This window comes from Folsomia candida, unplaced genomic scaffold (assembly GCF_002217175.1).
Source record: "Folsomia candida strain VU population unplaced genomic scaffold, ASM221717v1 Fcan01_Sc013, whole genome shotgun sequence".
Taxonomy (NCBI): domain Eukaryota; kingdom Metazoa; phylum Arthropoda; class Collembola; order Entomobryomorpha; family Isotomidae; genus Folsomia; species Folsomia candida.
This window is the reverse complement of record NW_019091205.1, coordinates 2,491,541-2,507,914: the sequence shown is the minus strand read 5'-3', so window position 1 is coordinate 2,507,914 and position 16,374 is coordinate 2,491,541. Positions and strand designations below refer to the sequence as shown.

Sequence of the window (16,374 nt, the reverse complement as noted above, 5' to 3'; positions counted from 1 at the left end):
TGTCCCTTTTTTCTTTGTGAGCTGTCTGCTTACATATGTAGGCGTACATACGTAAATATTTTAGTCGTTGGCTAACCCTCATCCTGCAAAGACACACATTTTGATATCTCCAAAATTTTAAAAAACTTGACTTCGCTGAAATAATTATTTACTTCCTCACATTTTAATCAAGTACGACAAGTAAAGGAGCACGGATCAGTGATATTAAAGGTACGTAAATAAGCTGCATGTAGCCTCTTCTTTAAGATCAGAATTTGCTATTTTGTTACAATCGCAGCCATTTTTCGTTTATATGTAAAGCCATCCTAAATTTGGTGGTTTAAATGGTTCGTCTTTATTACACTCTAAAAATGAGCAAATTTTAGTCAAGGTTGGGTAAAAAAAGAGGATGACACAATCAAGGGGTAAAATTTACCTAACGTTGGGGAAATTTTAGACAACGCTGGACAAATCTTACCTTCTGGTTGTTTTATCCTCTTTTTTATCCAACCTTGAGCAAATTTTACTCATTTGTATTTAAATAGAGTGTAAAAATAAATTGGTGTACAAATTGAATTGAGTAAATATATTTTTCATAGACTTTCATGTATTTACACTCGTCACCAATTAATTTGATCCACCTTCTACTACTTTATGTAAATAAGTAGTAGAAGTACAATGTTAGGACAATTACAATATTAAACATGCTAAGGTACACAAATTATGCATATGTAAACCTCTTGGGCATTTCATTATTGTAGAAATTTTTTTTCTGGGGAAAATTACATTTTCATTAGGGGAAAGTAAAATACCTGAGCCCAAAATTAGTACATTAAAGGAATTTTATATTTTGATCCCTAACCCATAATTATGCTTGACGAATAATTTTGTTAATCCAAAGAATTTATTTAAATGGAACAGAAACAAGCAGTTTAACTGCATCTAATACAGATTTTTACTAAAATTTCGAATTTATTACCTGGCCCGAGCAAATTATTTTTTGAATTGAATAAAATAGGACTATGCCTACAAAAATGCGTGCTGTCACGTGACCTTGTTCTTATAATCTGCAAATATGTATTTAATGCTGATTTTAATTTTAATTTGCAGCATAAAATACACACAAAATCTAAAACCACAGATTCATTCTCATCGTTTTGAAACGTTGTAAAAGGTAAATAAACACTTGATTACATGTTTTAAATTTAATTTTACTAATTATCGCATACATATTTTAAGCTTTTACCATTTGAATGAGCGTACTCACATCAACCTTCGCATATCTCGCATATCTCGCAAATTGAGCATAGCAACATAACTTGCGAAGTTTTGCGAGATATGCGAGATTTCGCAAAAAATTTGCTGGAAAACCATGGGATTTTTTTTCGCAAATTTACCCAGCAACTGAGCATGTCCTTATTTCGCAAAATTATTTCGCAAAGTAATTCTGCAAGAGAAATTAAGGAAATCTATGGAAACAATACCAAAATAGGTGTTTTTCTGTAGATTTGCGAGATAAGGGAGTTTTGCGAGGTCATATTTTGCGAATCCCCTCACGACAGAAATATTTTGATCTTCGCAAGTTTGCTAAATGAGTTGCGATGCGAAATAAGAAGTTGTCGTGAGTACGCCCAATATTTCATGTGTGCATTATTTATGTATTAAGAATGGCTTGCTAATTTTTTATGCATTTTGTGTTATTATTGTAGGCACTCATTCTTCAAAATGCCGAACGCTGGGGACTCTAGTGTTAAAAATCGCTATAAGAAGTTGCAGTCAAGTTTTCCACAGATTGGAAGGAGTTCTGCAAATTTTAGTAAGTGTAATTAATCTATATTTTTATCATAAACGTAACAGGTTTCTTTACTGCGATAGATATGTTATGTAGATATTCATATTTTCTAAATTTACTGTTTATTTGCAGACTCTAAAAAAGTACGTGGTAACGCCAACAATGTCATCTCGAAAGTTGTCAGGAATCCGTTGGTAAGTTAGGCTGTTTCGCAGTACTTATTTCTTTACAAAAAACTCCCTCCCGAGTACGATATGTTAAATATCTTCAATATTTTAATATTTATCTTAAAATTTTAAAGATTTTAAACATCGTACTCGAGAGGTTTAATGCTACATGTTAAATATCACATTTACTTCATACATAAGCACCCTGATATAAATTTTCATGATTTCATATGTAAAAGGCGAATATTTATTTTAACCAGCTTCCAATTTTGAATATGAGTTTATGACTTGAGAAACACTAAAAATCTATTGTTTAACATTGGTCGGTATGTATGTATATCTACATAAATAGATAAAATTCTAAAACATTTTTAATACAAATATAAAAAACTCAATTTTTAGATAATTCCAAAATTTGTGAGGAAAAATATATAAAAAATCTGCTTTTTATCATCGAGTTTTCCACAAAATAATAAAGAAATCTTTTATTTTGGAGAAATTCAGGGTAATAAAATCATGGAAATTTATGTACTTATTTATACACAAACGTATAAATTTGGACCGTATGAGGTTACATAATCTCTAATTGATAATTACCTTAATCAAAAAATTTTGTACTAGATTCTCGACGCCATTTTCGCCCACCTCGACCTCCCCGACCTGAAAACGGCTCGCCTCGTCTGCCATGAGTGGAACGACATCGCTTCCCCCTTACTAGGAAGACAGGCTGCTCTCCAGGCGACCCCACTTTTTTCCTCCAATTCGTCCCACGTGTTCCCCGTCAACCCCAAACTGAAGCGAACTCTCGTCATCTCAGACCAATTCCATCCGTCCATTCCGCCCCACATGAAGACCGAAATTATTACCAAAGCTGTCACCCAAGTGTCTCAATTAACTCGTGAAATTAAGTTTGTCGCCAATCGAATGGAATTTGTGGCCCCTTTCCTCCAAGGAATTCGGATGTTGGGGTCGTCGCCAAAAATTCAAAAAATCAGCATCTTCAGTGAGCCGGATTATTATGACCCCAACACAATAACTCCGGTCGAGGCTTATCAAAAACTCCCGCCGCAGGATAACCTGACCACCCTCGAGTTCAATACCCTTCTAGACTTTCGAATCCACGGGTGGGAGGAGTTGCAACCCCTGCTCCAAATTTGGATCGATGCTGCCCCCAATTTGACCACGCTGGACATCGCAGCGTCTCTCTATCCCAATTTGGAGGGGTGTAGAAACCTTAAAGTGTTGAAATTTAGATTTTTAACGCGTTATGTGCACGTCAATTTGGGCAAGGTGGTCAAGATGCTGGGACAGGTGAAGGATTCGTTAGTGGAACTGGAGTTGTCTGTCGCTCCGGAGAATTCTGGAGTAATGAAGAAGGTATAAAGTTTTTAAATAAGCATTTTATGTAAAGCGGGGGTGTTCTCGGAATGGAGGTGCAATTTTAGGGAAAATCTTTCTTAATCCAACTTGCTTTTAATTGAAATCGCATTGCTAATTGCAAAATATATTGAAATCATCCTACCTTGAATTTAGAGTACTTTCATTAAAAAAATAAATTCACATCCTGCCAAATTTTAAGTAATTAAAATTACAAAAAATTGTGAAATTATCAATCCTGGCAAACTTTTCAAAATCGTAGGTTTTACTCAATTTGAAAAATTAAACGGAAGGGATTTTATGAACAGCATTATCTCTTTTGAAAAATCTTTTATAAATCATTGTAGTCGACAAGTAGTGATTTTTTTTATAAATATTTACATTAGTAGTTATGTATGAAAATCCTTGTCTGACGGATTAAGTTACAGGGATTGTTCCAAAGTACAAAAAGTAATGTAAATTAAAGTTGTGGAGTTTCTATATAGGTATTTAGTTTTGCGATTTCAATAAAAATCTTTCCCATTAAATGAAACCCAAAATTTAGGGTAGCCAGTAATTTCAAAAATTTGCCAAGTTTTAAAAATATGAGGATACCCAAAATATGATATGCTCTCCATCCACGCAAGACTGAAATTTTAAAGAAATTGAGAATTCTGAGAAACTATGCCACTGTCAGTCTCAAGTTCCCTAGAAGTCAAGTTGACGGGGAAGTTTGAGAATAGCAGTGGCATAGTTTCTCAGATTTCTCAATTTCTGTAAATCAATCAATATGTAACTCAATTGTAAGTCAATCCTGCGTGGATTTAGAGTATAGTGTTTCGTTTCCTACGGTTTACGCTTGACATCTAAGTTTTTATGTTTAACCTGCGTCATATTTCCGAAACTTTCATCCCAACACTTCATCAGTACTAACAATATAAATATATTTTGTATGTGCGCATCCTATCGCAGCTCCAACTTGACAAGAAGATGGTTCCCGTCATGTCGAAACTAACCACACTTTCCATCCAAGCCATAAATGTGTACCGAATTCTTGACTTTTTTGATGAGGACCACTTCCCAAAATTAAGAACCCTCTCGATTCAGCCAGGAATAGGGAAGTCGTCCTTGATAACGCATCTAAACTTGTGGGAGCCCCACAGAGGAGTCCAATCTCTCGCGGTGACGATTGATTCCTGGGAAGAGGAGGAATTGGAGGAAGAAATGATCCAGATATTTCCCACCGTTAAGGAATTCAATTTGACTCTGAAACAAATAAGTTCTTCTCCTATCAGTCGGAGTATGGAATCCTTCAAAATCTGGGATTTGGATCGGGTCAACGTTATCGTCGATGGGGTGAGGCCCTCCTCCGAGTTGATTGAAGGTCTGGAAGCTGCTATGTCCCGTTTGAGAGGTGAGAGTTAAGATTAAATTAAATTAGTCCATTAAATAATTATTTTTCCCAATTACAAATCTGGTATAGTTCGGCAAGTATTTTTTATTTCTCGGTATTAAAGTTACTACCGATTCGTATTAACATTATGACTGGGTTAATAAATATGACAAAATTTTATACCGGGATACGTACTACTACCAGGGTTACAAGTGATATATATCACCGGGTGAGATTTAGTGAGATTTAATGATTTATATCATTTATCTCACTTGGGGCTGAGTGAGAAATATGAGAAATAATGAGATAAACCTGTAGTTCATGACCCCGTCCGCTAGGTGGCGCTAGTGCATGGCTCATAAATCTCACTAAATCTCATATTTCTCATATCTCACTATTTCTCACTATATCTCAATGAGATGAGATTTATGAAGGTGAGATGAGATTTCTGCAACCCTGACTACTACACAGTATTACCTATCAATACGGTTTTTTGGTATGTAGAGTTACATATGCACCAATACCGTTTCGTATTATTTTAATACATGATTTCTAAGAGTGTATGGCACTAAATGATTATGATATTAATACATAAACTGTCACAATTATTGTTTCAGGAGAGAAAATAATCCAGTTCAAATAATCATTTACATACGTTTCGGAGGATAACTTTTCTCCCCACTTTCACGATCTCATACATACAGTAAAGGATTTAAACGCACAGAAATCTCTCGTGAAACGTGGTAAGTCTCGGAGCAAAATAATTTTCTACATAGCGCACGTATTTTTTAAATGTAAATATTCAGTTTTATAAAAAATTTGATTCAGGTACCGGAAATTATGGGACAATATAAATGCGACCCATTTTGGAAGCCAGATGTGCACCCCTTCATTTCAGTGGAGGCGTAAACAACCAAGTCATTAATATTTAGTTAAATAATACTGAACAGACTCTTGCCGATAAACTTTCCTGTCTCAAATCGTGTCGGATTAAATAATTGCGACTTTTTCATAATTTCTTCGTTTTTTATATTATTTTTACGATTTTTTTTTTCTTTAAGGTTAGGGAATTTTAATGTTAGACTCCTTAGTAGTCAGCTTTTCCTACATGTAAGATATGTCATAAGATATCGTGTGAAATTATATGTAATATTATTAATAAATTAACTGCGACAAATTAAAAAGATGACTGAACTTGCATAAACTTACGACACTTGTATCTATTCATAAATATGTAGAAAGTGTTAACTTCAAAAACTTACGCACACTTAGAAAAGAAAGAAGAAAGAATATTTTTTGAGTTTTTCCTCTTATTTCGTCCGTTTTACCTCCCACTCCACTGCTGTGTTAAATTCTGGACAACTGCAGATTTTCGTTCATTGGAAATTTTGGGAAAACATTGGGTAATCTCGCATAATAAAATATGCAATTAAACCAAGCGAATTAGAAACACGTTGGTGAAAACTGCTATACTAAATAAGAACATACGTAAATAGATCCAGGGTTAACTTTAGATACCCAATTAAATTTCACGCTACTCTTTAAAAATCATTTAAACTCTTTTAAAAAAACTAGATTTAGGTAGCATAGTTTACATACATACCTCAATTAGAAATGAGAGTGCGTTTAACTTTACTTTTACAAAAGGGTGACATTATTTATAAGAGTGTATTTCAATATCTGTGATTTCAATGAAGTCTTGAAAGTCTAGAAATGAGACCTAAAATTTAGGATAGTCAGTAATTTCACAAATGTGTCAAGTTTAAAAAATATGAGGATTAAGAGGATACTCAAAATATGTTTCGTTTCTTGCGGTTTACATAAACTTAACATTTAAGTTTTTATTTTTAATTTCCGTCATATTTCCGAAGTAAATATTTACATAAATATGTGTTTACATATCAACCTATCAGAAAAGGTTGAGCACATCGAGCAAGAGCTCAATACACAGAATTCTTTTCTGAACTCGAGTCCAAATTCCGGCTTAAAACTAAGGATAAGAAAAAGATGACAGGAAGTGCAAAGTATGTATATGTATGTTATTATTTTTAATAAGAAACGTGACCTTATCTAATAATCACAATATTCCTGGATAATAAATAATACGAAAAGTAGTTAGATACTTGTTGGAGAAAAATAAAGATGCAGACAAGCAGGAAAATTGAGCCATAAAAGCCAGAATGATTGGATATCACTTTCTTAAAAGAAAGGGACGCTAAACCTTGGCTTGTCCTCCTTTCATAAATATTTCTGTCGTTGTCCAAACCTCTTCAGACAAAGAGCCACATCTCCAAATTAAAAAAAGGTCATTTCGTTGAAATAATATTCTTGGCCCGTTTTAACTAGTGCAACCAGATAGGAAGGGAATAATAGATATGTAATCTTCAATAAATAAGCTAATAGGCATACGTCGGATATGAATGCAATATGACTTTTTACATTTATTGACCTACAGCCTTCAAACTTTCTGAGAATGATAACGTAGGTCACGTAAGTAAAAGCATATTGTCTCATATTGGTCATATTTTATGGCCTTGGGACATTTTCATATTCTTAATTATATTTCAGGCTTCATTTCATCATTTTTGACCAAATTTTTAAGATTTGCATACCAAATTTCCAGAAAATTAAAAAAATGCTTGCCTTTCTCCACCACACCCTCCCAAAGGAACCAAAAAACACGAAAAAGGCCTTGTTTCCATGTGCTCGAAATGTCACCAAAAATCCATTTTTCTCGGATTTTTATCAAATTTGCATTTCTGTGATCCCAGATACATGTGTGATAATATCCAGTACATATCTCAACTTTTTTTGAAATATTGAATTATTTCGAATTCTCCTTAGTCTTTTGTGTGTTTACTCTTTTTGAAAAAAACCTCCTCCAAAAATTTTCAAAATCTGGAGTGTATATTTTAATAAAGTATCAACGACTTGCTGTACAAAATTGTGGCTTTATCCGTTTAAATGAAATATTAAAGCCGAGAATTGATTTAAAACGTGGGGCGTCCATAACTTACGTAACGCAAGTCGGGGGAGAGGGGGTCTAAGGCTCCAACGATGTGCACTTGTCACACATGTTAAATGGAGGGAGATGGGTGTAGAAAATCGCGATTTTTGCGGCGCATAATTTATGGACGACCACCGTACAGATTTTTAGGCCTGTGATGTCACAGGCGATGAGTCACCGAGTTCAACGTTGACATTCAATTTTCCATAAGAAACGCATACAAAAAAGGGTTTTTAACTTTTTAACCAATGAGAAGGCTAATCTTACATACGTGACAATTAGAGATTCCAATTTGGAATTTTCAAGGATAATAAAAAAAAATAGTTAGAGGTCAAGGGGTCATCCATATATTACATCATCAAAGATTCTCGATTTTAGCACTCACCCGTCCAACGTAAACATTAAGGGATATGGAATTTTAACATGGGAAAGATAGGAAGACAACCACCCACCCAATAAAACGATGACATAATATATGCACGTTCCCTAAGTATTCTAGAGAAATGTGTGTACTGATAAGAAGCAAAACTGAGGCATGAATCATACAATCCTTGGAATGTTCCATAAGAAAAGGGACGATGAGTTGTACAGTCATCCTTTCAGAAATAATTCATTCCTTGCCTTCGTCGTGTAAAGACACGTTTAAAAAGCTACCTCATTGAAATACTACTCGCATTTTAATTAGTACGACAAGTAAGGGACAATTATCATATTAACCTTGTTCATACTACTGATTTTTCAACAAAATTTCTCTTGGGTACGGCGTCGATTTCATAAGTAATTACCCCTGATAGAAACCAATTAAATTTTTCACGATTTCGATAAAAGACGGATTATTTATTTCAACCAGTTTCTTAGTTTTTAACTTTTTGAGTGAAAACACGAAAAATCCACTTTTAACATTGTGGGTATTCACGTCACTAAAAAACTTCGCTTCGCAACAAATCTTCGCAACTTTGCGGTGTTTGCGAAATCGGTGTCGTGAACGACTTATTTTACATGAAAATGCGTAAATTGATTATTTGCAAAAAATAATTCATTTGGCAACATTTCCAAAAATGAGGGAAAATGAAAATTTGCTTGGCGACGAGTTTGTGAAAAATAGTTTACGACGATAATAGATGCCCTTTTTGCTTGGCATGTTTCGTAAAAAAAATAAAGCAATCTGATTGGTTGTCGCATCGCAACTCTTCGCAAACATCGCAAAGTTGCGAAGACATGTTGCGAAGCGACGTTTACGGCTTTTACGAAATTGACGTGAATACCCACATTGTTCGGTATAGGGAAAATTCCAAAATTTTAAGAGAAACACATTTTAAAAAATCTTCTTTTTACCGTGCATGCATTTATTTTTTTATCAATAATGTCGTATTAATTTCATTTTTTTCATATTCCAGGTACGGACGACGACGGCCTAACCCAATTCCAATATGCCTAAGAACGTTACGGATTTTAGTGACAGAAATCAGCACGATATGAACCAGGTGTCAACCCCTTCACGAGAGGAGAGGTCAACTCCTTCTCCAAATTTTAGTAAGTACATATTTGAACCTAGAAATATATTATCTTAAAAATTAATCTTTTCTTCATCATGAGCATACGTCGGCTATGAGTGAAAAATGACTTTTTCCATTTATCGACCTGCAGTCGCCAAACTTTCTGAGAATGTTTACGGTCACTAGTAGGTTACATAGGTCAAAGCATATTTTCTCATATTTGTCATATTTTAGGGTTTTGGAACATATTCATATTCCCGATCATATTTCGGGCTTTTTTCGTTCATTTTATCATTTTTGACCAAATTCTAAGATTTGAAAACCAAATCGACAGAAAGTGGCAAAAGATTCAATTTTCTCACAATAGTTCATTGTGAGAAACTTGCAGAAATGTACATTCACTTTCGCCTAGGGTGATTCAATTCATTGGGAATGAACTTGTTTTATTGCTAAAAATTGAGTATCACAAGAAAAAAATATAAAAAATTAAGCCAAAAATGTAAAAAGGTCATTTTTATGGTCATATTTTGGGGGTTTTTACGGTCATTTTTCATTCATATTTTGAGGTTTTATCGGTCATTCATATCCGACGTGTGATCATACATAAGAGATAATCTGTATTCACTCGGTTTAATTTCAGATTCGGAAAACGCACCTGACAACGAGAACAATGCCATGTCGAAAGCTTTACAGAATCCGGTGGTCAGTTACACACATACATAATTACACTCATTTGTCAAAATATGTATTTAAGAATTTAATGACTGTCAAAACTGTCCGCATAATTGAACAATTTTAAATTGTGTGCCAGATTCTCGACGCCATCTTCGCCCAGCTCAGCCTCTCCGATGTGAAGACGTGTCGTCTCGTCTGCCAGAAGTGGAACGATGTCGGGGTCAAAACATTAGGAAAACGGGCTTATTTCCCCGTCAACAAGCTTTTTTCCTACAATGCCCCCAAGTTTAATGAGCTTCCCCCCGTCAACGACCAACTGATGCGAGGCCTCCTCATCTCCGACAAGTTCGACCGATCCATCCGGTCGGACAAGAAAAAGACCGAAGTAATCACAAAAGGGCTCACCCACGTGTCCAACTTAACTCATGAAATCAAATTTCTCGCCGCCAAGGAGGAATTTGTCCCCGCTTTCTTTAAAGGAATAAGGGCCTTGGGGTCCATTAAGGTCTAGCGAATTGACATCCGCGGCACCTGGGAAGCCACACGAACTACACAATTCCTGCCGAGGCGGGTCAAAAACTCCCGTCCCAACCGAACTTGACCTCGCTCAGGTTCCATGATAGCTCGGCAAACCATTATGCCGCCGCCTGCCTGGAATTTCAATCCCTGATCAAAATCTGGCTCGATGCTGCTACAAATTTGACCACGCTGGACGTCGCGGCGTCTCTCTGTCCGAATTTGGAGGGGTGTAAAAGTCTCAAAGTGCTGAAATTTAAGTTCGTAATACGCTATGGGCAAGCCCGTAATCCCAACTTGGACAATGTGATCAAGATGCTGGGACAGGTGAAGGATTCTTTAATTGAGCTGGAATTGTCTAACGGGGAGGGTGGTTACGAAAAAGAGGTTAAGATTTAATTTAAGCATTTTATAGGGCGTTGGGATACTTAAATATGAGCAGCTCATTTCGTATATGTATTTCTCAAGCTCAACAAACATGTGCAAAACATGATTTCGCAAAGTTTCACACACATTCATATGCAGATGTATCATATTCAGATTTAGTTTCCAAGGATTTATTATTGTGTGTATATACATACATATGGTCGTACTAATTCTAAAAACAGCTAAGTGCAGTCAACACTTAATTATAAAACCAGCTAAGTGCAGTTAACGTTTAATTCTAAAAACAGCTAAGTGCAATCGATGCTTAACTAGCTAAGTGTACAATAAAAACTCGTAAAAGGAGCTAATTGCAATTCTAAAATTATAAAGACTTAACAATTTATGGAGAACCGTGCTCTATGCTGAAATATGAATATTTTGGCCTGATAAGGCTAGTCCTAGGAATTTCAAATCCACACCGGCGGTGTGTGTGGTTCTCAGCGTTGATTATAAAATTAAGCATTGACAACGGTCAGCTGCTTTTAAAATTAAACGTTAACTGCACTTACAATGCAAGTCTTTTACGTGTACAACTCAGGAGGAGAGACCCTTTACATGTCATCTTCAGATGTTGATGCCCTTTGGGTATGTTGGAGTACCCTATGAGTCTACCAAAACCCTGAAGTGGTTTGATGCCATGGCCCCATTTGCGCCCGCCACACCCACTCATAGGCTTAAAAAACACGAAAAAGGCCCTGTTTTCATGTACTTTAACTGTCACCAAAAATCCAATTTTGCTCGGATTTTCGTAAAATTTACACTTTTGTGATCCCAGGTACTTGTGTGATCATATCCAATAGCAATCTCAACTTTTTTGAAATTTTGAAAATTTTCGAATAAGTCATGAGCAGTGAAATGCCCAAAAATTTCGAAAATTTCAAAAAAGTTGAAATTGCTATTGGATATGATCACACAAGTATCTGGGATCACAAAAGTGTAAATTTTATCAAAATCAGAACAAAATTGGATTTTTGGTGGATTTTAGAAGTTGATAATTTTTGTGGTTTTCATCCCTTTGAGTGGGTGTGGCGGGGGCAAATGGGGCCATGGCATCAAACCACTTGAGGGTTCTGGTAGACTCATAGGGTACTCCAACATATCCAAAGGGCATCAACATCTGAAGATGACATGTAAAGGGTCTCTCCTCCTCAGATCGGGTTGGGACCAATTTTATTTTGTTCACCACAAAAAATAAGCATACCCGTATTTTTTCATTTTTCCTAATGCGCTAATTTGAGCGCGAGGCGCGAATTTTAAAACATTTTTCAGCCAAAACCTCGGTTTTTAAAAATTCTGCAAATTTTCGAATTTTCGCGCGAATCCAAAAATTCGAAAACATAGCTCTTCAGAATGACTTACTTGACTTGTAAAAAATCCATATGCAGTATTTTTTTAAAAATTAAAAATTTGAAAGAGTTTATAATTTTAATGAATTTCAAAAACTGGCAAAAAATTTTGAAATTCAAATTTCGACACAATTGGATTTTTCATAAGTCAGGTAAGTCATTCTGAAGAGACATGTTTTAGAATTTTTGGATTCGCGCGAAAATTCGAAAATTGACAGAATTTTTAAAAACCGAGGTTTTGGCTGAAAAATGTTTTAAAATTCGCGCCTCGCGCTCAAATTAGCGCATTAGGAAAAATGAAAAAATACGGGTATGCTTATTTTGTGTGGTGAACGAAATAAAATTGGTGCCAACCCGATCTGAGTTGTACACGTGAGAGACTTGCATTGTTAGCTGCTTCTAGAATTAGTACGACGAAATATAAATGCATCTCTTTCCATGGAAAAGACGAGTCCGTAAATTATTAAGAAAAACATGACAAAATACTGCGCAAATTTGTGAAAACATGTTGAAAATTATAATCAGGTTTGCCAAATTTCGCAAGCTGTTTTTATCCTCAGTTTGCACCACATTTGCTACGGCTGTCCAACACTTGACACTAAAGTGTTTAGTATGTACAGATGTTTATATTGGGGTGTTATAACTTAGAAACCAGTCTGATCGACTGATTGTGAATAACAATTGGATAAAGGTAAATTAAATTGAAATTTTTGTACATAGATCCAAACTTTTCCCGAGCTTCCCGTCATGTCGAAAGTTACCAGGCTCTCCATGAAAGCCGTAAATGCGTACCGAATTCTTGGCTTCTTTGATGAGAACCACTTCCCAAAATTGAAAACCCTCTCGGTCAAGAACAAATCAGGATGTACGATGATGTCCTCCGATTTAGAATTGTGGAGGCGTCACAGTGGAGTTGAGTTTCTCGCGTTGACCATGAATTTCTCCGAGGACGAGGAAGAATTTGCTGGAACAATGGTCCAACTATTCCCTGCCGTTAAAGAATTCGACTTGACGATGAAGGAGGTGCGGTCTTATGCCATTCCTGCCATCGACTTCGATATGAAATTGTTTAAAATGTGGGATCTGGAACGGGTCAACGTCGTCGTGAAAAAGTCCCGAGTGTTGATTCAAGTCCTCAGAGCTGTGTCCGTTTTGAAAGCTAAGTAAGTTATAATCGCTAATTCGAAATCTGGTGCAGTTAGGTAGGTATGGATTTCTCTGTGTTAAAGTTGATACACTCTAAGAAACCCGGTAACTAAATTATTACCGGGCGGAGGATCTAAATATGTGACTCTTCCGCATGGTAATTAATTTATTATTGAGCGGTAGACATTTTATTCTCAAGCCGGTAATAATCCTTGTCGCGAAATTTGAAAATATTACCAGTTGGTAACTAATTTTCTACCACTCAATAATAAATTAATTACCATGCCGTAGAGTCACAGAAATTCAGCAAAGATTTTCTACCGATAAGGTTAGACTGAAATATCTAGTTATTACAATACCGTAATACTTACTCTCTAAATAAATAAAAAATGTGTAAAATTTACATAAGGTTTAGTAGAAAAGAGGATGACACAACAAAAAGTTAAAATTTATCCAACGGTGTGCAAAATTTATCAGCCCGGGGGGCCAATTTTGCACTTGTGCAAAATTTGTACCATCCTCTTTTTTACTCAACCCTGAGTAAAGTTTACGCTTTTTTATTCAGAGTGTATTAATACTACTTTGGTACAGCCATACATATGCATATCAATACCACGTGATATTTTTTATTCCTGGATTTCTAACAGTATATTTACTAAACGATTATGATACTAATAAAAGGTCGTGATCCTTTCAGGAATTAAAAGTGTCCAGTTCCTGGACACAAATTAAATTTTCACCCCACATTAAGGATTTTATCTTGTTGGGTAGAGGATTTAAAAGCGTAGAAATCTCGGGAACTATGGTAACTCGCGCAGTAAAATAATTTGCAAAGTTGTCCTACATTTAGCTTCATAATTACTCAGGTACCGGAAATTGTGGAACGAATACGACCCATCTTTGAAGCCAGTGGTGCACCCATTCAGTTCACGGGAGGTGTGATTCACGAGGAAGTGGACATTGCAGATCTGTAGAATGAGCCGGAATAGTCTATTTCAAACTATGCATGTAGAGTTGATTTATGTAAATATGTAGGAATGCGTAGTGATAATAATAAGTCTTTATTGTCAATAGATAACATGCTGATTTCCAACATTAACTTACAGTAATGAGAAAAATATCATGTATGTATGTACATACGAATGTGCACAGACCTATAAAGACCTCAAATGTTTAATATACAAGAGAAGTAAATATCCTATCTTAAACTGTGTCGAATGCGTCTTGAGAAGAAATTTGTGCACACAAATTAAAAGAAATCCGTGGGTATAATAAATAAGGGAATTTTTGCTAGACTTTTTTAAAACTTGAAACAGTAATTGGTTACAATGCAAATTGTGGTATTGTGGTAAATTTGGGTCTATTATATTGCGAACCGCACCCCATTTCCCCTTCTTTCGTCGTACCCCATTTCACCCATTTTTGTGACAAGCCATTCACCCATATATGTTTAAAAACTTCAAACGAATTTGAAACATACCTGTTCAAAAAAACTTTTTTCATTCACAGTTAAGTCATTTCGATTTCTGAGTGAAGATCTTCATTCACATTCAGGTCATTTTCGTTCAAACTCATTTCATTACACTTCACTTCATCTGACTTCATTTCTTCGCCTTCTGTACTCATAAAGCATAGAGTGAAACGGAAAAGGAGTGAGACATCCTTTCAGTTACAATCACTCATCTAGAATGAATGAATATTTCACTCATTTTCATTCAAATCGCAGGAAATTCATTTTCATAATCAGTCACATGAATAAAAGTGAACAGGCCCGATTTGATACACGTTGTTCAAAACCGAATGAGAAAAATTCAATCCACAAACAAAATACTTATGTACACATAGATCGGAGTACTCCAGGCTTGGAATACGCACTCCGGCCTCCGGAGGCCGGAGTACGCAGCCTTTTCTGGAGGCCGGAGTACGCGGAGGCCGGAGTACACGTGGCCAGCCGGAGGCCGGAGTACGCGGAGGCCGGAGTACACGTGGCCAGCCGGAGGCCGGAGTACGCGGAGGCCGGAGTACGCAAAATATCCGATCTATGCATGTACAACCAACCCGGTAAGAATTTATTACCAAATCATTTCATCAGTGTATATATGCACTCTAAATAATTTGGAGACAAATCGTCACCCAACGGAGGTACTATAGTGCTTTATTTTTTGATAATGATTTAGGAGACGTTATGTCACCAGGGGGAGATAAGTCAAAAACTCATGCATCAAGCACACGTGACGTTGCCATTTAAAAAATTCAATACTGTCATGTAAAAAAGTCTTACATACATATTTGCAAATAAAAATGTTCAATTTTTTAAATTACGACACATGGTGTGTTTAATACACGATTTTTGGCTTATCTCCATCTGGTGATAAAACGTCTCCTAGATCGTTACCCAAAATAGAGCACTATGTATATTACCTCCGCGGGTGACGATTCGGCTTAAAATTATTTACAGTGTACAAAGGAGTCATTGTTGTCCCATCCCACTTTGTGGAGGATATTAGTATCACTTTTAAGTGCAAGGAAATACATATATATCTGTATGTAGTTATGCATTTGTTGCCATGGCGATTAACTGTTAGGATTCTAGACGACAGGATTATGTACGTATTTACACAAGAACCTTTTGTATCGATCCATACTCAGTAATCTAGCCGTCCATTAACTCGTGCACGAGTTGGACTCATGTCCAGCTTAATAGATAATATTGATGTACGTCAAACGTCACGGAACGTACGAAGCACATGTCATACATAGTTCCTTAACAATTAGAAAGGTAATCTAATCTGATTTCCAGGATGATAGATAAATAACACGAATATGTTCATATGTTGTTACGCATTCGAAAAAATTAATGATGCGGCGAGCAGAAAAACTGATCATACAATGCGTGGATGTCCCCTTGGAAAGGGACGCTCCCTAGCTTATCCTTTGATAAATATCTATATTTGATAAATATTTGATAAATATCAGTCCTCCTTTGATAAATATTCCCTGTCGTTGCTTAACCCTCGTCATAGGAAGACGAACGTTTCTAAATCTCCCAAGGATTAGGCAACTGCTTCGTTGAAA

The 16,374-nt window shown here is 35.8% G+C and overlaps 2 protein-coding genes across 2 annotated transcripts; both read left to right on the top strand.

Annotated features, from left to right (window-relative positions):
• Nucleotides 1–76: 76 nt before the first annotated feature.
• Nucleotides 77–5,864, top strand: LOC110855761. Its single transcript, XM_035856219.1, has 8 exons — nucleotides 77–210; nucleotides 1,090–1,153; nucleotides 1,689–1,795; nucleotides 1,904–1,965; nucleotides 2,560–3,315; nucleotides 4,267–4,708; nucleotides 5,305–5,430; nucleotides 5,516–5,864. The coding sequence occupies exons 3-7, from the start codon at nucleotides 1,705–1,707 to the stop codon at nucleotides 5,328–5,330; spliced, it is 1,377 nt and encodes a 458-aa protein (XP_035712112.1). The 5' UTR covers nucleotides 77–210; nucleotides 1,090–1,153; nucleotides 1,689–1,704; the 3' UTR covers nucleotides 5,331–5,430; nucleotides 5,516–5,864.
• A 3,233-nt stretch (nucleotides 5,865–9,097) lies between these two features.
• Nucleotides 9,098–10,706, top strand: LOC118437422. The gene is made up of 3 exons (XM_035856408.1): nucleotides 9,098–9,227; nucleotides 9,831–9,892; nucleotides 10,002–10,706. The coding sequence occupies exons 1-3, from the start codon at nucleotides 9,125–9,127 to the stop codon at nucleotides 10,374–10,376; spliced, it is 540 nt and encodes a 179-aa protein (XP_035712301.1). The 5' UTR covers nucleotides 9,098–9,124; the 3' UTR covers nucleotides 10,377–10,706.
• The last annotated feature ends 5,668 nt before the right edge of the window (nucleotides 10,707–16,374 follow it).